This window comes from Meleagris gallopavo, chromosome 15 (assembly GCF_905368555.1).
Source record: "Meleagris gallopavo chromosome 15, MGAL_WU_HG_1.1, whole genome shotgun sequence".
Taxonomy (NCBI): domain Eukaryota; kingdom Metazoa; phylum Chordata; class Aves; order Galliformes; family Phasianidae; genus Meleagris; species Meleagris gallopavo.
The window spans coordinates 4,371,015-4,392,999 of NC_139418.1; the positions used below are offsets into that span (position 1 = coordinate 4,371,015).

Sequence of the window (21,985 nt, forward strand, 5' to 3'; positions counted from 1 at the left end):
CATGCTTCAGTTCCCTTCCCTTTCCCCCTCTGGTTGCTGCACCCCTACCACCTCTTCCCTTGCCCGAACCCCCTTCTGTCAGACTCGGACACAGGGAGTCAATCAGTCCTTTTTTTTTATTGTCACCCCACAGGGAACAAGTTAGTTACATCCTCTCCACAGGCTTAATTCCCAGGATGTCAAACCCTTTGGCCATGATGGTGGCGGTGGCCTCGCACAGCAGCAGCCTCCACATATTCACCTTGACAATCTGGCCTGCAAAACAACAATAGACCAACGTAGGACCTGAAGCCACTGCTCAGATGAACCACCACTGCCCTCTCTCTTGGGGCCCATCTGCCCCCATGCTGGCCCCAGGACTGGCTGGTCACAGCTTAACGCTACTGCTCTGCCACCCCCTTCAGCCTTTGCCCCTGGACAGCACTTGTTCTGCAGCCACCAGTAAGGCAACAACAGTCTTCCCCACACAGGGAAAGACCTTGCAGTACACAATTACATAGGCAGCACCCTTAGGCCAGCACTCACCGCTCTGCCTGTCCTTCTCAACACAGTAGCAGTTGTCGTAGAACTCAGTGAAGGTGGTGGCCAGCTCATAAAGGTAATCACAGAGCGTATGCAATAACAGATCATCCAGGATCTTCTGCAGAATCTCAGGGAACCTCAAGATGCACTTGCCCAGTTTCCACTCCTTCTCATGGTCAAGGACAAGTGCCTCCTCCCTGGCTGCCTTTCTCAGCATTTCCTCATCAATATTAGCCAGACGAGCAATAGCCCTGAAATGATACAGACCACAGTGTGCTTGTCATTACCAACAACTTCCACCATTGCAGAGCAGTACCCTGCTTCGCATACCCCAGGCAAACATCTCCAGTGGCAATGAGTGATGGAGCTGACTTCTCTTTCCCCTTACTCCTACCAGCACTGATTCAACAGAAGCCACTCCTTCCCCACCACTTACCTTTGCAGTGGAGACTCAGAGGTCATTGCATGATTGAAGTGACTCCCTCCACCCTCAACTCACCTGATACGTGTGAAGGCATACAGCAAATACGCAGCTGTATTTCCTCGGTCATCCAGCATCTTGTCGAAGGAGAACACGTAGTCATTCAGTCTGTTGTGGGAGAGATCTGCGTACTTAATGCACCCAAAAGCGACTGACACCTGGGCAGCCTTCAGCTCTTCTGGCGTGAGGACCTATTACAGTTTCAAAGCAGGTAATGATCAAAAGGAGGAAAGCTGCGGTGCATCAAAACGCCCAACAGCTTGCATGACAAGCTCAGGGGGTTTTACCCCCATCCATGCTCTCAGGCCTGCATGCACATAGTGTACCCTCTGTTCCTGCAGGCTTGCCTCCCACATAACATCTAACCATCTGCCACCATGCAGGTTGACTTTCGCACTGCGCTCCCACTTCTAACAACCTGTGCAGACAGAGAGTACACACTGTGCTCTGAAATGCCCTTACATAGCATTCTGGATCAGCCAAACACTCAAAGAGCGCCTCTATGGTACAACTGCAAGCTGTCAGCAAGGCCCAGTGGTTTGTACCTACGTTGTATGAGGCCGTGAGAGATCGTCGTCGTGTTTCCATTTGAAAGCGAGCTTTCAGCACAGCATGAAGAGCCATGCTTCCTGATTCCATTGCCTCAAACAGTGCTCAGACCATTTGATCCTTCTGTTCCATTCTGTGGCCTACCCTGTCCAGGTCTCCTCAGGCCATCAGAATCCAAGACAGAAGAAATGTTTTTAAGCAGTCTGCAGTTTGTACCTCGCTGCTATGTATCCAGGGTTGCTCTCCTTTTTCCAAGACAGCACCATGTCCAATTGTTCACAAGTAGCAGTACCAATTTTGTATTAAAGCCACAGCAACCCCCATGCAGCCTGGCTGCATCCATAGTCTCAGCACACATTCAAAATGCTGAAGTTATACACCTGTGAACAAATCTGTGTGGTTCCCTGGAAAGATTAGCTACCTTGTCCCGTTCCTTGTCTTTCAGCTTGTCCATAGCCCGTTTCAGCCCTTCTTCCAGAAGATCCATAAGACGTACTGCATCCCCTGAACGAGTTTTGAACTTCTTCCTGAAAACATACACAGCCAAAATGACCACTTACACATGAGGCAAAACACTCCCAGGAATTTTCACTGCCAACATCTCTGATCCATTAAAAAAAACACATACCCCCACATTGCTTTGTCCTGAAGTACTGGGCACCAGACGGCCAAACCTAATAAAAAGTGTAGGAATCTAACAATATACATGGGAAAAGGTGGGAGTGGAGGAGGGAAGGGTCCAACAGCCAGAACTGTCCCAACATCAAGCAGGACACAATGCCAGTGCAAGACTCGAATCCAGCAAGGCATCTTTGCTTCTGTAACAAGCACACAGCAAAACCCATGCAACACTATGTGACTGCAGTACACACTGGTTTAACTTAACTGAGTGCAACTTAACTGAGACACAAGACCAACTCTGCACACCAGAACACTGGTGTTCTTTTCCCAACTTGTATTCCATCTTCTTCAGGGCACACAGAAAATAAGGACATCATAGCCTCCACCATTGCCAGCTCCAGTGTTTGCATTACCTTCCTCTGCATTTCTACCAGCCAAGTCACAGCCCTCTCCCCAAATACGAGGCAGCAAAAGCCATACCTGACTTCACCACTACTGTCTATGTGTATCGAAGGGCCCTGATGTGCGAAATCACATACGTACTTGTCAATAAACAAGCAAAAGTCTTCTGCACTCAATCAAACATCCGCTTCAGAGCACGTTCAGAGGAAAAAACATACGTCTAGAGACTTACTTGTCTTCTCCCAACACCACTCCGAATGCAGCATGAGTGATTCTGGTTACTGTGGGGTCATACCAGCCAATCATCTGCCCAGCTGCAAACACGGTTTGCAAATGCACCGACTGCAAGGAAGAAATACCAACAACCAGTTCTCAACCCACTCTTCTGGGAATGGCTTTCTTGTCACTTTCACGGCCTTTAAAATGTTCCTTTGCAACGTGACTTTAAATGTATTTAGCTCCACAGAAACTTTCCCCTTCAGAAAGTTTAACCTGGCAGAACTTGCTGGGCTTACAAAAGCAGCAAACTTACATCACTGCTCAGATACGGCACTGACAATCCCGCATTTCCTCAGGTAAGAAGAGACATAGGTTATACACAGTGCATCTCTCTATGAGATTTAGGCTCAGCATATCTCCAGTGGTGACTGTGCTTCTCTCACCACTTCATTCCAGGGCTGTACGCAGAGGCCACCAGCCAGCACATCAGATTCACCATTACACCACTAAGGTCAAAAGCCCATACAGCACAGGGAAGACCCTACAGAGGAGTTCTATTTACCTTATTGTCGTGCTTGTTATTTACGAGATTTCTGATTAGCTGTATCAGCAGAGACAGGAGAGACTGACATACTCACCTGGCCACTGTCGACAACATAGATAAGGATATCGCCCTTCTCTTCAAGCAGCCTGTGTCTAAGTGCAGCCAAGTCAGACGTGTCGTATGTGTAACCTCCATCTGACTTCACGATTGTCAGCGGGACAGAGAAACCTGGCACAAAGACAACCTTCCGGCCATCATCCACCTGGACAAAGCCTAGGAAAGCAATGGAATACTGCACTGTGTCATATCTCATGGGGAGGCTGTGGGACACGATAGGCAGAAACGGCTCCTGTTCCGATGCTATCAGAACAAAAAGTCCATGCACGTGCATTAATAAATACTTAACATCTCAAAACATGAACAAAATCAAACACTAAGCCTAAATGAGAACTCCCTCAACAGCCAAGTCAGATTTTGTGTTGCACTTCCAGAACGCAAGACCAGGTACAAAAAGCAGATCTGTACCACTCTGGTTTTTCCAGAAGAGACTTAGTTGGATTTAAAACCCCACATCATTGGCATCCAGAGCTACCTTTGCAGCTGCAAAAATAGCATTACAAAGGAAGGCACAAAAGGCAATGGAAGCTCTACAGAGATGCACAATGTATTTAGAAAGTAAGGCTAGTTAGAACAATACAGATGGTGAGACTCAAGAAATGCAAAATCTAAATAGAAACACGTAAAATTCTAAACTCATTACAGTCCACTTGGCTTCCTGTGTGCATCTCAGCGTCAATGCGAACCAAAAGTGTCACTGCCTTCACAGAGAAAATTTCTCTGATGCAAAGTCTCCTACAGTCACAACACTAAAAAAGATACGCTGGTGAAAATAAAATGAACTTCAGTAGTGCTTCGTGCTATTTCCAACAAATATCCCCCACAAACTATTTTTGCTGTCAGCAGAAAAGATTTGATCTTTCTGGAGTGATATTGAGATATATATATATATATATATATATACATCTATAAAAAATAATGAGTTCTGCCCATGCCTCCTTGGGAGGAAATTCCACAAAAGACCCACTCCAAAATTCCTGCTGAGAAAAAGAGCAAAGTGCAGAGAACGTGCACCCCTCTGAACATCAGTTCCAAGCCTCAGAGGCTAGGAGTGAAGTTACCTCTTGTGCTGATCTGCACCATTGTTGATTCCAAGGCAAAAAGCCTCACCTTTATCTTCAAATTCTTTCACTATGTCTTTCATCATATCCTGGTAGAACGACTCCCCTCTCTCTGTGAGTGTGACGTCCAGGCAGTTGTAGATTTTCTGGAACTCTTCAGGAAGAAAACAAATAGAAAATAATTTCAATAAATCATACAGTGGAAATTTTAGTAGCATATATTTACTAACAAACACAGCAAATCCCTAAATATGTTTTCTATCTCTTGGTCAAGCTACTAGAGAAGGACTCAGACTAGACCCAGGAAACAATGGCTTTAGTTGAACTCCTCTGCAGACAGGCCAGTTCCTTGGCTGCTTTATCCTTTTTCTCTAAACTTGTTGCAGCATGGTGGCAGTGATTTCATTAAAAAAAAACTAGAGGATGGTGAGAAAAACCACACCATCCTAGTGCTGAGCTACGCCTGTGAATGTGGCGGTCACCTTTCCGAGACACGTCGCAGATCAGCTCCCACGCTTTAATGAAGTCAGGGTCTTTGCTCTGCAGCAGCACCACACATTGGTAGGCTCGCTTCTTAAATTCCTCCTCCGTGTCAAATCTCCTCTTGGATTCCTATGGTAAAACACGCCGCATGAAAAAAGCACCTGGTTTTTCCCTCAAAAAAAAGAGTAGAACACCCACAACGCACTCCCAAAGCACGATCATCTCAGAACACAGCACCTTCAATCATACTCCTCGTGGACAACTCGAGACCAGATACTGTAATTCATTCATTATCCACTGATAGGTAATTGCAATCATCTATTACCTGAACCTGCTTCTCAGCTGTTGACATAAATATCACAATTGTTTGCCACAAATACCTTGTAAAAAGCTTGGAGATCCCCAATGGGAGGAGAAACGGTTAAGTAATCTGGAAATTTGTCTTGCAGGTGAGCAATGAGCATTCCGAACTGGGTGCCCCAGTCTCCTAAATGGTTTAACCTTGAAGCAATTGAAGAGCACAACAGAAATGACTTCTCAGACATATGTTTTAAAACACGAACATTTTAAATACTATATTCTACATGAAAAAACACATAGTAAGAGAAACCAACACCAGGCAAGCTCTGCCCCTGCTTCAGCGAAGAGAAACTGCTCGACTCCTAACCTCACTACACTCGCTCTGTTTCCTACCTTGCTACACATCAAAGACTACTTTTTTACCTGCTTATTAAGAACATCATGCCGACTAAAGCACAGAGGCAGTTACTGTAGAAACGTAGCCAAAGAACCTTACCCCACCCAAAAAGCAACTCTCACCTCAACACATCGTAACCTGCAAACTCAAAGAGGCGGCACATACTTTCTCCAATGATGGTGGACCGCAGGTGACCAACATGCATCTCCTTTGCAATGTTAGGGGAGGAGAAATCCAGTATCACCTTACAGACGGTACAAAAGGAAAAAATGAATAAAGGCAACAGCCATTACCTCATCCCGTATGTTTCACGTGGATTTTGTTGGGTGGGCAGAGGGAGGCAGCACATGACAGCAGAGCGGCCCACGTGGAACCTCTGAGCAGGCTTCAACCCAGGTCTCCACTGCATCTGCCCCAGAGGGTCAGGGATCTGGGCACAACGTGCTGTCCCCAGGGAGCCCTGGAACACCCCTGCCCCTCAACCGCCGGCACCCCAGAGACCACAAGGTGGTACATATGGCCCACCCATGGTCCCCCCCGTCCTGAACTAGGGGAAGGGGCGGGACTTGAAAGCAGCCTACAGCCTAGCACGTGCTTCATCCGTATGGGTGCAAGATGCCCGTCTGCTTACTGCCATCCATACCCTTTTCCTTTTGCCAATAGCTGGTGGTTGAACTCCATTCACTAATAAACTGCTCAGCTGCTTTGATACGAAATCCTTCCGCAGATGGACGTTGATAAAACCTTTAGACGAGAAAACCAGCAATGAGTGTTGGAGCTTCTTAAGCGCCTTAAACCACGTTTCCTATTTTTCCCCCTTGGGTTTCTCTTTCCTCACACTAAGGACAAGAGCTTATGAGGTTATGTCGACTAAACAAAAATTTACTCCAGCAATAGCAGAACAAAGCTGTCCCTAGAAGACAGCTTCTGTACCCAGATTAAAAGAGCCTGTTTCACACAATGACGTCCCAATGATGCAGCAGAGTCTGCTTGACCACCCACAACTCCTTTTAGCACACTGTCACTCCGAGCTGAATTCACAAAAACTTTATTAGAAAACAAATAATCTTATCAGGGTTTGCAGAATACAAAAAATACTCCTAATATCTTTTCTTTTTTTTTTTTTAACTTTTAGTTAATATCCTAAAAAGTAGTTCCACCTGCCGTAATTCATGTTTGTAGAACAAGTGTTTTACTTCTAAGAGTTAATGAATGAATTGCCAAAGCCCCCTGCAGGCCTGTGCCACATTGTCTTTGTCTTTACACTTCTGCTCTAAGAAATATGAGTCCTCCCATTTCTTCCTAAGTCACAGGGACAAAACAGATGCAGCAGTTAGTAACTTCCATGCTCCTGCAGCACCTCACTGCCAAAAAGGCAAGGCTCCCCCCTTAGCCCTTTAAGAAACAGTAGACATGCCGGGTCTTGGATGAGAAGGACATACCCATTTTTGCAGTAATTTCATATGATTGTGACCCCATACCTGCCCACTGATATTCAAGGTGCAGCAAAACCGATCCTTTAAGTGAAAAAATTTCTGAAGGGGATAGGACCACACCAACCAATTTAAAACAGAGGGAGATCTGCTGCTGCTGTGGAAATGTAGGGGCTACGAAGCTCACCAAGCAGCAGCTAGTTCATCTCATAACATCAGCTGTAAATGACTAGTGAGTCAAACTCAACTCAGCTCCATCCAATATAAAACCACCCTTTCAGCTTTCTAACATAACAGCGTGTAACATGAAGTATCATACCAGGACCAGCAATTTCAACCTTCTCAATGCATTCGTTCGCAGGAATATGCTTTGTGATTTTCTCAGCGATCTCTCTCGGACTAACCTTCTGTTCCCTGGTTTTGAGCAGTATCTGAAAAACAAGAAGAGCCAGTAAAATTCAAGCCTCCACAGCATTCCACAACATGAAACAGAAAATGTAGATACTACTGTGTTAGAAGACCCTCATAATACAGGCACAAACACACCAAGGAAAACATCTCCAGCACCTTTTAAAGGTTAGATCAGCTCTTTCCACACAACAGAAGGCTAATTAGACCCAACACATTCAGCACACCCAAAGGCTGGACGTCAGAAGAAAATCTTTCAGGCTGTTAAGAGCTTGGGCAAATTTTAGTTTCTTTAAACTGATTTAACTCTTTAAAAATCAAAACAGCCAGCACATCCTTTGCGTTTCTGTGAAACCTTGTTAATCCATTTCACACCCATCTTCAGCTGTGCCAGGCCTCCTATCTGAAGAATTTAAGTTGTGCCTGCAAGGAATCCTGAGAGAATCACAGAATCATTGAATGACTTGGGTTGGAAGGGACCTCTAGGATCATCAAGCTCCAACCTCCCTGCCGTAGACGGGGCTTCCAACCTCCCCATTTAATGCTAGACCAGGCTGCCCAGGGCCCCATCCAACCTGGCCTTGAACACTTCCAGGGACGGGGCAACCACAGCCTCTCTGGGCAGCTGTTCCAGCACCTCACCACTCTCTGTAAAGAACTTCCCCCTGACATCCAACGAAAATCTCCTCTCCTTCAACTTAATACCATTTCCCCTTATCCTGCTATTATCTACCCTTTGAAAAAGTTGCCTCCCCTCCTGTACGTAGGCTCCCTCTAGGTACTGGAAGGCTGCAATGAGGTTACCCCATCGCCTTCTCTTCTCCGTGGTTTCTGATTTCTGATTACAAGCTACCAAAACAAAGGCATTCCGTTCTACCGTAGACTCAAACTGAATGAATAAATAAGTAATAAAAAGCAGAACCCAAGTACCAAGGACGGTCCTAATGCTGCCTGATTTTCTTTAGAGACCATCAGAAAAACTGCTTCTGAGGTAGCTCTCTTTTTCCCTCCAAACTTCCCACAGAAAGGAACTGCAGTAACACGACTCAGGTTCCTGTTCTGGGTTATTCCACAATTCACTTGTCCCTTCCCCAAACCTCTCATACAACTTTTTGCAGATCTTAGAAAAACACCCTTGAGGAGGATGCTGTGAGCTCTCCCCTTGCAAAATGCTACATTTGTACTATTTCCTATATTACTGCGACTACTCGTTTCTGAACATGGTTTTTTGTTCTTAACGTGCCACGTTTGAAAGCATTCTATCACCCCGCTCCACCAAAGTCAAAAAGAACATGTAGCTCTTGGTCAATTTAGAATCTAAGCTTGCTACTGCTTCTACGTGCTAACTTGCAGTCCGCTGCAAACTGTGACTTCTGCTTAGATGTCAGTCTGCAGATCAGATCTGCCACGCCGCTGATTATTACAAGATGGTTACGGCTTTGAATGGGCAACAAATGCAAACTTCTGCAGGGATCAAATTATGTTACCCAGAGTGCAGAGAACAAATGCAAAACCGGATGCTAAGCATGTTCCAGCGGATGACAGGCACGTCCTCTGAATCGCTCCAGAAACAGCCACAGCACTCCTACTGCTCTAAGGAACAGGCAGAGCTCCTTGCTCAAGCCCCTGGCATTAATATGCCAACAAGCTCAAAGGAAAACAATACACATTTGCGAGAGCTGTTTCCACATCAGCGCCTGGAAGGGAGAGGCTGCCGTCTGGCACGTAGTGGCTGCCCTCAGTCGGATGATTCCTGCTCCTCTTGTGGCGAGCAACGCTCCGGCTCCAAAGGTAACTGCGGCATGGTTAGATCCCTGACCTAACTCGCTGCTCTCACAGAAACGACTGCGCTGCATCCACTGGCTCTGCTGCTCTGATTACGCTGCGTGTGTCCCAAGCCCAGTGTGCTGGCACGCCTGCCAAGGAACAAACCCTACAGCCAAGCCCAGCACGAGGAACGTTTACTCACCAGTACTGCTGACAATGGCGAACTGGTCGGACACTGAGTTATGTGAACAATGCTGACACTGAGAAGCCAGGACGGCTCAAGAATTCTAACGGCGACTTAATTGGGGTAAAGCAGCGGTCAGAAAAATGGCAAAGCTCTGGAAGTCTGTGTCGGTGCAGTCACCCAGCGCAGCCCTCTGGCTGCAGCCCAGGCACAGTATGCTAGCAGCGTGCTAACAAGACCGAGGGCAGACATGTATTCGGAAGGCTGCTTCTGCCCTGGCACCGCAGCCCCAGAGCCTGCTGCCTGGCACGTATCGGTGCTGCCCGGGACACAGGCACAGGCACTGCAGAGGGCAGCCTGGGACTGCAGAACTTCACGTGCATTTAACTTAAGAATGACAGTCGCTTCTGTTGAGACTGCACACTGCAAAACCAAAGATCTCTAGTTACGAAGAGTTTATCTATTCCCCCCAAAGGCAGCGATGCATTGGAAGCGCGGACACTTGTTCCATCTAAACGAGGATGTGGCACCTTCTTCCTCACCTCCTCGTTTTACTTCGCTACAGTCCCTTCCTACTGAGCAATGCCTGAAGTGCCTCTTACTCTGGCTCCTCTTTGGCCGACACCTTCTACAAACCAGCAGTGCCCTAGTTTTCCAAGCAACGCTGCTGGTACTTGCCAGGATTAAAAACCCCACTGCTTCCTTGGGACACGCACCACAGGTGATCTGTGAACTGAAGCCATTGATACAGCTGCCCAAAAAACCTCCATGCGTATCGTAACAAAACAAACACGATTTCTAACTTCTGTTCCATAATTTAACAGAAAATACAGAAGTCATTAAGAAGGACTTAAGCATAAATAAAGGAATACAAATGATTTAAATCCTACAAACTTGCCAGTTATTCTGTGGCTACGTATAACTCAGATATTCTCGACTCATTACAGCCATCTAAAAAGAGACATAAAGATCTGCTCTGTAAAGGTCAATGCTTTCTACAATGCCATTAGATATTCCGTGAATCCTCATCCCAGAGGGCTTCAACAAGCCTTAATCAGGTCCAATACTGCAACTGTCACCAGGCCGTCTACCGTTTTGCTTCTAGCAGGCAACATTCCCACTTTCCTTCTCTTTGCAAGATCTCTCAGATTTACCTGTGTTATGCCCATGGCGCTGTTGCACTGATAATCCCCAAATTTGGGCTGCTGGCTCGGTGTCACCACCAGCGGAGGGTTTTCTAACTCTGGGTAGGCAGCCTGAATGGCAGCTCCGAAGATCTCCTGAAGACGGCTGTTGATATTAATCATGCTTTTCACCGTTTTACTTCGTTCCTCTTGAAGGCTCTGGACAAACAAAATACAGAAAGCTCAATTCACAGCACATATAGAACAGTCACATCCTGCTTTTCTGCTTGGCTGCCTGGCAAAGCGAGACTGAAAGATCTGGCCGACACTCCAGGTACAAGAGCAACATACACAGCATGGAATTCACGAGACTCAAGAGATACATCTCCCTTTGAATATCACAGCCCAGACACTTCCCCTGAACGCAGTGCTGCGTTTTATTTCTCGCACATCGTCAGAGATCCTGGTAAAGCAGCTGGGCTGCAGCTACACGACCGTTTGAGACAGCACAGCGGGGGCTCACAAACTGACATTCCTCATCAAGTCACCTTTTGTTCAAGGAACCAAGAAACATCAACAGTTAAGATGTTAGAACGCAGAATCACACACCTCTACCTGCAACAAACTGACATCACTTATGTACTCTCTTAATGAGAACAAAACCACGCAATACGCCTTAAGTTCTCTATTCCCTTACCTTCTGAAGGAAATTCAATCGATACTTAAGTTTCGCGTTTTCGTCTCGCAACCCTTCCAAACTTGGGGAGACTCCCAGGCACCCAAAGTTCTTCAGATGCTCAATTTCTGCAGTTAGTGACTTAATCTCGTTTTCCTGAAAAGCAAATGAGATGGACACACAGTGGGTCTCGGAGAAGTGGAACAGCAGGTGGGGAGTGCAGGACCTCAGGTATAGTCCTGCCTTATAAAGGTAACAATTCCAAACAACTGTTGTTTAAAGGTGGTCTCTATTTGTGCCAAAAACATGGGTCAGTGAGGTAATAATCACCTTACTAAGCTCACAACAGAAGCACGAGAAAGAGAACAAGTCAGGCTAAGAAAATATATTCTTAAAAAAAGCATTTCCTCCAGTTTTTCCTTTATAATTTAGCACAGACATCCAATGCTTCGATTCCAAATTCCCTGAAGCCTCCTTCAGGCATCAGCCAGTTCCACCACTTCTAAAGCCGAGCCGCATTTTCTCTCCCAGAGGATGAACCCACAACCACCGACTCAACCTGTGAGCTCACAGGGCAGCGTGAGGCTGGCCTGCAGTGTGTGCTGGCTCCCAGCTCATGGCGTTTCCTCCCCTACTGTCGCAGTGGCTTCTTCTCTTAAAACTGCCATGAGGTGCTTGGGAGAAATTTCAGGTGGACTTTTACCCTCCAAACAAACAAGCTCCGGCTTTCAGGTTTGTCCCTCACTTTTGTGCCCTCCACAGCCCAAGAACTCTTTGCAGTAGCAGCACCTACAGCTCCCCTCGCCCCCCCCGACCTCAAGCCCAGGTGTAACCACACAGCCCAGCAGCCCAATGCTGCTGCAGGGAGCAGCCGCTTCCCTCTCCCAGCCTCAAGGAACCCAGTTCTCATAAGCTTCTTCTCTGCTGTCCACCTCCGCTGTAACCTGCTCCACAAAGAGGAGTCAGGGTGCTGCTGGAAACACGTGGCAGATCTAGGAGGCAGCTCCCCATCCCGACCCCTTATCCGACCTCGGCAGGCTCTGGGCTACCAACATGCTCTCAGCAGGAAGCAGCTCGGGCTATTATTGCAGACAAATATGCTGCCAAACCTTATAAAAAGGGCTCGTTTGCTTTTTGCTCTTGGAACAATCAAAACATTTTTTAATTAAGGAAACAAAATCCAGGTCATCCAATCTTCTGGCCCAGTATCTTCACCTGAACAGCAGCTCCCACAGGTGCCAGCGTAGTAGATGTGGATGCTCAAAAGTTCAGAGCTGGGCCAAAGTGATCTTAAGCTTGCTCTGTCTGCAGAGCAAGCTGGAAAGCTTTTGAAAATTTTTGAGGTCATTTCTCATTTGCGCTTCAGCTTCAGTGCTTCCAGCACACCTCTTCTACAGCCCCGAGGTGTCCTCTGCCACCACGGGAGAACAAGCTGTGTCCTGCAGTATGATCCAAGTGATCCAAAACCAAAGCTATTGCTCAACCTGACCTGCTTCCAACAGCCCATCCCAGCTGGTCTTTGGTATCTAATTACTACTCTTTTGAAAACCAAGGTAGACCCTTTTGCTTTCACATACCTTTCCTCCCACTAATCCATGAGAAAATATGCTTTCCTTATTTAAAAATTTTCTTACTACCCTGACTTGGTGGTGTTCCCTATAACTTACAGATCTGCTCGACAAATTTCCAGACTGAACTTCACATTAAAATAGCTTGAGAGATTTCATCACATTACTTCATGGCTATTTCACTGCAAATTTCAGTAAGCACTATGGCAACAAGCGACTCAGAGCAATGCTGGAGCAGCAAAACAAATAATCTCACCTACACTCAAAAAACCCAGAAAGTCCTTAAAGAAAAACACAAAGATTACGTTCTGCTCTCAAGGTCACATTATCTGTTAAATCCTGCATCCACCAGCTCTCCGGCTGCCTACCCAAGCATTGCTGCTGCCATACAAATTTCCCTTTTTTGGCTCTTTAGCATCTAATGCAGAGGACGAATTGATCTCATTCAGAACCACTGGGCAGAAAGACTGAAAATCAGCCGGCGTTACATCGTGTTCCCAGAACAGAGGGGGGCAGGATGAGAAGGGCTGGGCTGGGCCAGCAGCACCACCGCACAGCCGTCATTAAGCTCACCTGAGAAAGTCATTGCACACACACATTACAAACACCCTTAATCACAACAACCTGCAATAAGGCTGCAAATCACCTGTGAATGCTGGGTATTGTTAAACAGACATAAACCCTGAAACCTTCCTAAAAAATAAATTACTACATTAAAGTACGGATACCCTTGTAGCTCCTTTCCCACAGTATATTCTGAGGGAGGGAGGGAGAGAACACAACAGCACTATGCCTCTGATCTGCAAAACAAGTAACTGAGGAAAGGAAGAGGAAAAGCTGCTGTTCCAGAAATAAAACTCCATCCCCTACTCTACCTGCACAGCCCTGGATGCATCACAACTTGTCAGTAAAGGGTCATACCTGATGACCACCTCACAAGAAGCTGCGGGAATTGCATGAAGCCATGCTGACATCTCCAAGGGCTCTTTGGTCAGCTGAGTACTAGCAATCTTCCCCTCACCTGTAAACACAAAAAAACTATAGCTTTTTCAAAGAGACCAAAATAATCCTTGTATTTTCCGTGAGCGTGTAATTCAGGCTCCACCGAATTATCACTGAACTTGTACATGCTTCAGTCTCTGGATAGACAGTTTAACTCCGCTGCATTAAAAAAATGAGAAAGCAAATGGCTGACAAAGCACGGCAGAGTTAGGAGCACCTCTCTCCCTTTCCCTTCTCGCCTCCCACATGGTTTTATTGCTCCTCCTGCCTGCCTGACCGGCTGCTGAGCCGGCTCAGCACAGTGGCTGAGCACACCGCTTTCTTTGCAGACTCGCTCTCTTGAAGAGCTGATGAAACCTGCTGGGCCCCAGGGGTCTCCGGAGCTGGGACAAGGGCTCAGCCCTGAGACGCCTTTCCTCTCTCAGCAGCTACAAAGGAAAACGCGAGGAGCTGCGCACGTTCAGCAACCAGATTTATTATCTCAGCGTTTTATGGCAGCGCTTCTCTTACGTTTAAACTGCGAGCTGAAAGCGTACTGAATCTTTGAGCACGCGCGTACGGCAGGGAGAACTCACAGCCCAGCTGTGCAGCAATCCCTCATGCCCAGGCACGTCCTGGGGCACCGTGAGCAGCACACCTGCAGAAGGATGCGACGTTTTCCTAAAGCTGCCCGTATACTCTACAGTCAACACCAGCAGCGCTAACGCTGTCTGGACAGCCTTTCATTTTTACATACAGCCTCCGATAACAGCTGGCTCCATCCTCCTTCCCCACCACAGCGCTCTAGGGCCGTCGCTCCCGTGCGGGAACACCCGGGGCTGCCGCCTCGCCAGGACCAACCGGCATCCCCGTTCTCCGGGCCCGGCCCGTGCAGAAGCTGCCCCGCTCCGCAGCAGCGCTTTGGCTCTGCTCGTGCCCCAGAAGCACGGCCGCGGGAGCGCCAAATACTCCGCCCGCTTTCTTCCTTCGGCTACGAAGCCCGCCCCACAGCCCGCGGCTGCACGGTTCTGCCCCCCTCCACCCGAGGATCTCCGCGCGCCTTCACCACCCCGGAGAACCGCCCGGCCGAGCCGCGCTGGGCGCTCCCGCTCCCGTCCCCGCCCCCACCTGCCGCGCCAGCCGGGCCGCCGCCTGCGCCACGCGTGCCTCCATCCTCCCGCTGCGGCAGCGGGCGGAAGCGGAAGTTCCAGAGCGGAAGCGGAAACGCCGAGGCGAGAGACAGCGCCCCCGGGCGGAGGGGAGGGCGCCGCGTGTCCGGGCCGCGGCGGGGCGGGGGGTGACGTCACGCAGCGCGGTACGCGGGAGACAAGAGCAGGCGAGGAGCCACGTGTGTGCACAACGGTTGCTTTATTCGAAAACCCCGCACGGAGCCGGGGGCCGCCACCCTCCGCCCGCGGCTTCAACGGGTGCTGCAGTCCCGCAGCCCTGCGGTGCACCGCGGCCCGTGGGCTCACGCTTCCCGTGCAGCACCTGCGTGCCTCACACGGCCCTCGGGCCTCGCTCACCGCACGCACGGCCGCCCCGCAGACAGGCAGCTGCTGCCGCACCGTTCCTCCACCGCCGCCGATTGCCGTCAGGCTGCTAAAAGGCTGAGCTGTACAAAAGGTTTACACGGCGTTATTTAAGAATAACAGCACCGGATGCTGCTTTTGTTCTTATTTAAAATTCTATTTCCCAAAAATACGTTCCTAAATATACAAACTATACAATCTTGTCATTTAATGCTGGTTTTTGTGATGATATACGTCAACCTGAAGTCCTTAAAACATCCACGCGCTGACAGAAGCTCTAACGTAAAAAGGCCTTGGTACCTTCATATACCACATAAATAACTTCAAAACAAACAGACAAACTGCAGTTGTAGAAGTGTCCCAAAAGCAAATACTTTATGGTGATCACACGTCATCCGCAGAGAGTGTTGGAATGTTGATCCTGGGCCGTGTGAAAAATGCCATTTTCTCTCTAGAAGAAGATGATCAGCTGTTAGTGCAATAGAGCTCTCGCCAGAAATGTGCATCATCTACATTAACACGTATCCCACCATCTGCCACCACCAGGAACAGCAGCACACCCTCTCTCGAGCTACACCTTTTACGCACACATCACAGATCCTGCAGCTAAGCCCACGATTGATCTAATTAAAAAAAAAAAAAAGCCAGTTCAGAAAGGATCATCATCGGCAGGATGAGCAACGTTACTTAAGGAAGCAAAGGACTGCTTCTGCATTAAAATAACGATTTGCATGTTTGGTGCCAGGCAGGGAATGATTTGGACTGTTTCTAGCTGCTTTGCAATCACTTGCAGTGCTGCAGTTACTTCTGACTTTCAATTGGATTTGAAAATTGAATTTGTTTAGCGGAACAGTTAACTGCTACTACAAAAAGTAGCCGTATCAGTACATTAATCATCCACAAAAAAGGTAGTCAGTTCTCACCCGCTTCACCAAACGATCCATAATTACCTGAATGACTGCACTTCCAAAGGCTCCTTCCGACTTTGCCCTCGGAGCCGGTGAACGTCCTTGGCAGCAGCTCTCATCATTTTATCAGCTTTGAGCTCACACTTGTGTTCTGTTTTTTCCACCTAACAAAACAAGAAAGCTGTTTGTGTTTCCGGGAGAAATTGCTCCATTTGAATAAATCTGTAAATACAGCAGTTTCACCTGCAGGTCTGAAGGGCCTGAGAAAACTGCTAACGCTGGAAGCAGAGGCCACAGAATATAAATTAAAAGTTTGTCAATAACCACTGTAACCGGGAGAGCTTTTTGTAAGGTCGTCTTCAAGCCCCTCGCCAAGAATTGTGGCTATCATCTATGTCTTCTTTGCATCACGATTCTATCACGATTCTTTCAGCTTATGCAAGAACATGGTAATTGTTTTCCAAGCTCTATCCCAGAGGGCTTTTATTTATTTATTTATTAAATCAACCACATGCTGTGCCATCAGAACTTAAAATATTTCTGCCAGAGGTGCTGCGATAAACTAGGAAAGCGGAGAATCAGCCCTACGTACTAGGGAAAGGAACTTGCAGATCGAGTAAGGTTAAGTGCTAACCGTTGCACCACCTGTAGCTTGGGAGGCTGAACTTTAGAGAACAGATGGGATTCGTGACTTTCCGTACTTGCACCTGAACTAAGACAGGAAACCCCTGTGCTGCACAGGTTCAGGAGTAACAGAATGCCACAAGGAAGCTAAAGAAGCAGGACAAACTCCGACGAGGCTAGGGGAGGACTCAGCTCAGGGGAGTTCATACATCCATGCTAGACAAACACTAACTAGGAATGATCATCATCTTAAGCTCATGATCATCACGCACAAGTTTTATCGAGCCATTATTTCTCTCAGGAGAGGCAGATTTAGATGCTATCCTCCTAACCTTTGTATTTGCAGGCAGGCAGACACAGACTCTGCAGTCTGTAAACGGAATCTGAGAACAGCAACTTCCATCATCGATAGCTTGCTTGATGGAATTGTAAGTACAAGACACGAGCGACCGCAGTGCTAAGGTTTAATTTCCAGGTTGTCTGAAATCCCATTTCTCAAATCGCACTTCTCAAATAAATAAAATCCAAAGGCAGGTATTACTTACTCGTTTTTCTACTAGCCTCAGCAGCAGTCGAAATCTCTCATCATCCTTCACCCACTGCGGTAACTCTTTCTCACCCTGACTCTGAGCTTGTTCTAACTGTTCCTTCAGTTCTCTCAGCACAGAGATCTCCTGAACTAGCCGATCGTGCCAGGTTTTTGAAGCCTGCAGGTCCAGCTCCAGGTCTAGTGAAGTGCGAATCAGGCGCTCTGTACCAACAGACTTAATTGAAGGCTGAAAAAAAAATTATGGACAAGAGTGAGAACTGCCCAGAGCTCACTGAAGACCCAATAATTTTATGTGATCCATTCTTGTTCTTGCAACACTTCTTAGTTAAAAAAAAATAAAAAAAAAAAATCTGTCCTGAGCATCTGAAGCTGCATTCTTTTCACCTTCTCCCCCAGCTCACCACAGTGCAAGCACTAAACGCTATTACAACAACATGGCAGAAAAATTTTTGCTACTCAACTCTAATACGATGGAAGATATCAGGAACAATTCTTCTAAAATGATTTCTCTAAGCAAGCTCTGAAGTTAATCAATCCTGTCACATTCTGGCATTTCAAGTAAATTATCCTTAAGAAAAGTTATCTCACATGCAAAGAAAAGTTTCCGAATGAAAACACTCGGCAACTGATTTGTGTTTACAAAACATTCTCCCTTTTAAACAGTTTTCATTTCTTTTCCTACACGTCTGTACAAGACAAAAAGTAAGCAGTGATGCTTTTACCCGTTTCACTCTGACGCTTCGTCTCTCCATTGCGTTTCGGACAAAGGGGGTTTTTTTGGATAGCGTTGAACTGTCACTGTCGCTGCGATTCAGCTGAAAAATGGAAGTGAAAAAACATCTGCCATCAAACATACGAGTACGTACTCACATTAGCGGCAACATCACAGTGTAAGCTGTGATGTAAGCAGAACTTTCAGGTTTCGTAAAGACTGCAGCAGACGCTGCCCCCCAAAAAGACTGAAACTGCTGAAGTCAAAGGGGAAGAGAAGAAAGCAGCGTCAGGACTCGGTAAGAAACTGAGACTACGCAAACACTGGTATCATTCTCTCATTAATGAAAAGCAGTATTTTATAGATCCAGGACTGCATTTTCCTTACCCGACACACATACTGACTTTGTGGTCCCGGTGAAAACGTTTTGGAGCGGATGATGGTGCTACCCCTGACGAACTGAGTTTGTGGTGGATTTGCTGGCCTTTTGTCTTTTGGACGAACTACAGCAGCAGATTGTGCAAGGCTCTCTGTGTTTGTCTCTTTATCCACCTGAAAGACAGATACTGCGGTGTAAAACGCCAGCTTGCCATCTTACCAGTGACATACCCTGAGCTGTCTGGCAGCCACCTGTGACAGATCTCTGCTTTCAGGCCAGAGGCATCGCGCTTAAAACCAGAGACTCTTTAGCCCTTTTCATACAGGGTGTTCTGACGCTTCACTCTGAACTCAGCAGCTGCTACATTAACTGTATTGCTCCCTAAGGGCTCCGTGTCCATTGATTGCTGCGCAACACAATCGAGTCCAATGAGCTTTGCCTGCTGGATCCAGTACATCAGTGTGAACCAGCAATTTTGCATACAGAAAGCGAGTTACAATTTTGAAGACCGCTCTTTTGCCTTTTGTGCATCTACAGCAAATACAGATATAAATAGCTGTACGTACATCTGCATAGAGAGCAGATCTAGAGCACGTTAATTATGCTTGTGAGAATGTAGTAACACTCAGAATTATATAAGGTCAAAGCCACAGCCACATATTAATGAAAACAGTTTCCATGAATAACAAAAGAAGGCGTGAAAATGCTTATTAACCACAGGAAAAAGTGGTCATGCAGTTATTTAATATTTCAGTTCGATAAGCATTTAAAAATCAATTATGAGCTTTCAAAAACTGCTGCAGCTCTGCTCAGCTCAACAGCAACCCAGTCAACTAAGCAGCAATTTCTCCCTTTAAACTGAAGCCTTAAATAAAAGAAGACTCCCTTAGCAGGAGACGAACAGAAAGAAATAGTAAAATGTTGACATCAGACAACAGAAAATATTCTAATAAAAACAACAATTTTTTTCAGTACCTAGAAGTCAGAAAATCTTTTGTTAGAAAGAAGAAAAAAGCACAGCTAAAAAAATACGCAGCCTTACATACAGTATCACAGGATAGACAATATTGGTTCAGCATAAAGGACTCTGGGGTAGCATTACACTTTACTCTTCAAAGGAAACATCTGGTGCAGACACAGACCACTCGCACCAGCAATGCCTTGCGGTTGTGTAAGTAAATCAGGTCGCTGCCAGGTGAAATATGAAAATGATTATTTTCAATACCAATCCATGAGAGTTTTTGGCAAGAGAAAGTCTGCGCAATCAAGCTAACCACACGAACTCATACCTGCTGAAAGAGTCAGTTTCCCAATGTAATTTGAGATTTGGCCTTAAACAGAATAAAAATCAAGTACAGATACCTCCTTACTGCAGAGGTGCAGAGGTCTGTGTCTTCAGTGTTCCTAATCAGTTCTCAATCATTGCCTCACCGAGGCTTTTTTTCCCCCTAGGGTTTATTCCTTTTGACATTTTAAAACTAGAGTGAAGCGTCAACACTGCACATGTGAGCACTTAAGAGAAAGGCAAAGAAAGATTTCATCCTCAAATTTTTGGATGGTGCAATCAAACGGGGCCGCTCAGAACACTGCATTAAACAACAGGAAGTTTAACTCAAGCTTTACCTTTACTGCCATATCCACGTGAGGATGGGAATTCAGACTTTCTTCTGTTTCCCACAGCAGTTTTCCAGCACAGAATTCTTCTTCCTCTTCTGCTTCATTTTCACTGATCTCATCCAGTTCTTCCTGCTCAGCAACCTCTTCATCTTGCCTGTTAAGAACAGCTTCTGTTATTGAACTGGCCTATTTTGTACAATATTCAGGTATTCCAGAAGGAGGTTACTTCCCGTAAGCTGCTGAACAGAAACTCATCCCTACGGCAGTCCGTTGCACCTGTTGCCAGTGGTTCTGTAGCAACCGAGATTACACACGTGAAGTTTTATATACAAGAGAATAAGGAAAACTACAGTGAAGCTGCAGTAGAGGATGACCATTGGCAACCAGAACCTTCCATTCACACTGATTTTGCTACAAATGGAGAAAGTTCAGGGTTCAGCCACGTAGTCTGAGCTTAAGATGAGTACGTTTCTTGGGATACAACTAATCTTAGTTTAAGAAGTGATACTGGAGATTATGGAAACACTTCTTTAAACATCTTTTCAGCTCCCTTGAACTCTCTGCTTCTCAATCAAGTCCGTTGGTCTGGCTTGCATTTTTATTTCAAACGCAAGGCTCCGTTAATAGAACTTGAAGCTGAACAGTGTAAGCAACCACCAAAACTAATACTGAAGCAAAACCATCCACCATGCAGCGGAGCTTTCAGAGGTTCACAGTACATTCTATCAAAGAACGAACACGGTGCTATCATATCTATTTTTAAGCTTTGAGCTTTGTTCTAATTTCCCAAGCACTACCTCCGTAACAGAAGAAATACAAAATTCACTGCAAGATGGAAGCAGCTTTCCACAGCTTGGTATCACCTGCTTTTTTTTCTCTGCACGTCAATTTTTAGTCTTGAATCCCCCAACGCTCTGATAATCCCATGAGAATGAGACAGTAGAACGCTGCTACCTACCAGCCCTCTCCACTAGTTAAAGCGGTTCTGCTTTTCTCCAGTTTCTTCTCCACAGCTTCCAGTTCAACAGCCGTCTGCTCTAAGAGTGCTGATACGGAGTCCTGAGGAGAGCAAGAGGTTTCTTTTAAAGGTACTACTCTGACAGCAACACGCCCAACATTTGGTCAGAACAGCCCTGCCAGCTTTCTTCTGGTAGCAGGAGAAAGTTGTAATCGCTACATCCACATTGCTCAAGCAGCTCATTACACGTCAGCGTACAGTCAGAACCACTAAGTATACCTGGTCCAGCTTTCGCCAGTTTTGCTATCTGCACAGCATGTGTGCAACTACCAGACTGAGCGTATTACGTTCATGCTGCATGCCACGCACACAGAAAGGTTAAGTGTGTATTTTTACTTGTTCAGCGAGTTTATTGCAGCAAGGTAATCCGTCTAGTGAGAAGAAAGGCAAAAGCTGACACATTGCTTACATCAGACCGCATACCGTAGTCCTCGTGCTCCACAAGGTGCAGATTTCAGTAAGCAGCCTGCCTGGGACAACAGCACATCTGTAATCGCTCTACTATTTTGCTGCATTTAGTAACGTTCTCTGTTCTAAACATAAACACGCCAGACTTTATTTCTCGTCTATTGTAAAAGGCCTTCCTTCAGCCACCCCAACAGTACTATTGAGAGGGTTTGTAAGAGATTTCTTTGATTTAAGGAGTTCTTACTGTTTTATCAGTGCAGGGTATTTCAGAATGAACGTTTCCTTGTTTACTTTTTCTGTTTTGCTTCTGCAGATACTTGGAACTAAGGAGGTTATACCAACGAGTTGATCTCTCTCCAGATCTACATATGTCAGCAAGGCTAATTTGTGCTCCACCCTA

The 21,985-nt window shown here is 46.5% G+C and overlaps 3 protein-coding genes across 5 annotated transcripts in view; 1 reads left to right on the top strand and 2 right to left on the bottom strand.

Annotated features, from left to right (window-relative positions):
• Positions 1 to 5,993, top strand: part of LOC100540450 (rho GTPase-activating protein 7-like) — a 34,016-nt gene extending 28,023 nt beyond the window's left edge. Inside the window, exon 12 of the transcript XR_014886562.1 lies at positions 134 to 5,993. The gene's annotated coding sequence lies outside the window, so the exon portion shown is untranslated. The remainder of the gene's footprint in view (positions 1 to 133) is intronic.
• Positions 98 to 15,103, bottom strand: RARS1 (arginyl-tRNA synthetase 1). 2 transcript variants are annotated; one of them, XM_085236703.1, is made up of 16 exons: positions 14,966 to 15,066; positions 13,778 to 13,877; positions 11,310 to 11,444; positions 10,643 to 10,831; positions 7,449 to 7,560; positions 6,340 to 6,440; positions 5,819 to 5,940; positions 5,380 to 5,500; positions 4,999 to 5,128; positions 4,566 to 4,670; positions 3,433 to 3,611; positions 2,808 to 2,917; positions 1,974 to 2,079; positions 1,022 to 1,194; positions 526 to 773; positions 98 to 255 (listed from the first exon to the last, which is right to left on the bottom strand). In XM_085236703.1, the coding sequence occupies exons 4-16, from the start codon at positions 10,793 to 10,795 to the stop codon at positions 146 to 148; spliced, it is 1,770 nt and encodes a 589-aa protein (XP_085092829.1). In that variant the 5' UTR covers positions 10,796 to 10,831; positions 11,310 to 11,444; positions 13,778 to 13,877; positions 14,966 to 15,066; the 3' UTR covers positions 98 to 145. The 2 variants fall into 2 exon arrangements, with proteins under 2 accessions (XP_085092829.1, XP_085092828.1); XM_085236702.1 differs by lacking the exon at positions 13,778 to 13,877 and having other exon boundaries at positions 14,966 to 15,103.
• Positions 15,104 to 15,188: 85 nt separating this feature from the next.
• Positions 15,189 to 21,985, bottom strand: part of WWC1 (WW and C2 domain containing 1) — a 63,102-nt gene continuing 56,305 nt past the window's right edge. For both annotated transcript variants that reach the window (XM_085236700.1, XM_085236699.1), the window contains exons 16-23: positions 21,830 to 21,982; positions 21,118 to 21,218; positions 20,166 to 20,313; positions 18,551 to 18,715; positions 18,174 to 18,266; positions 17,447 to 17,677; positions 16,320 to 16,441; positions 15,189 to 15,820 (exon numbers count right to left, since the gene is read on the bottom strand). In XM_085236700.1, the coding sequence (XP_085092826.1) occupies positions 15,754 to 15,820; positions 16,320 to 16,441; positions 17,447 to 17,677; positions 18,174 to 18,266; positions 18,551 to 18,715; positions 20,166 to 20,313; positions 21,118 to 21,218; positions 21,830 to 21,982 (1,080 nt within the window). In that variant the 3' untranslated portion in view covers positions 15,189 to 15,753. The remainder of the gene's footprint in view (positions 15,821 to 16,319; positions 16,442 to 17,446; positions 17,678 to 18,173; positions 18,267 to 18,550; positions 18,716 to 20,165; positions 20,314 to 21,117; positions 21,219 to 21,829; positions 21,983 to 21,985) is intronic.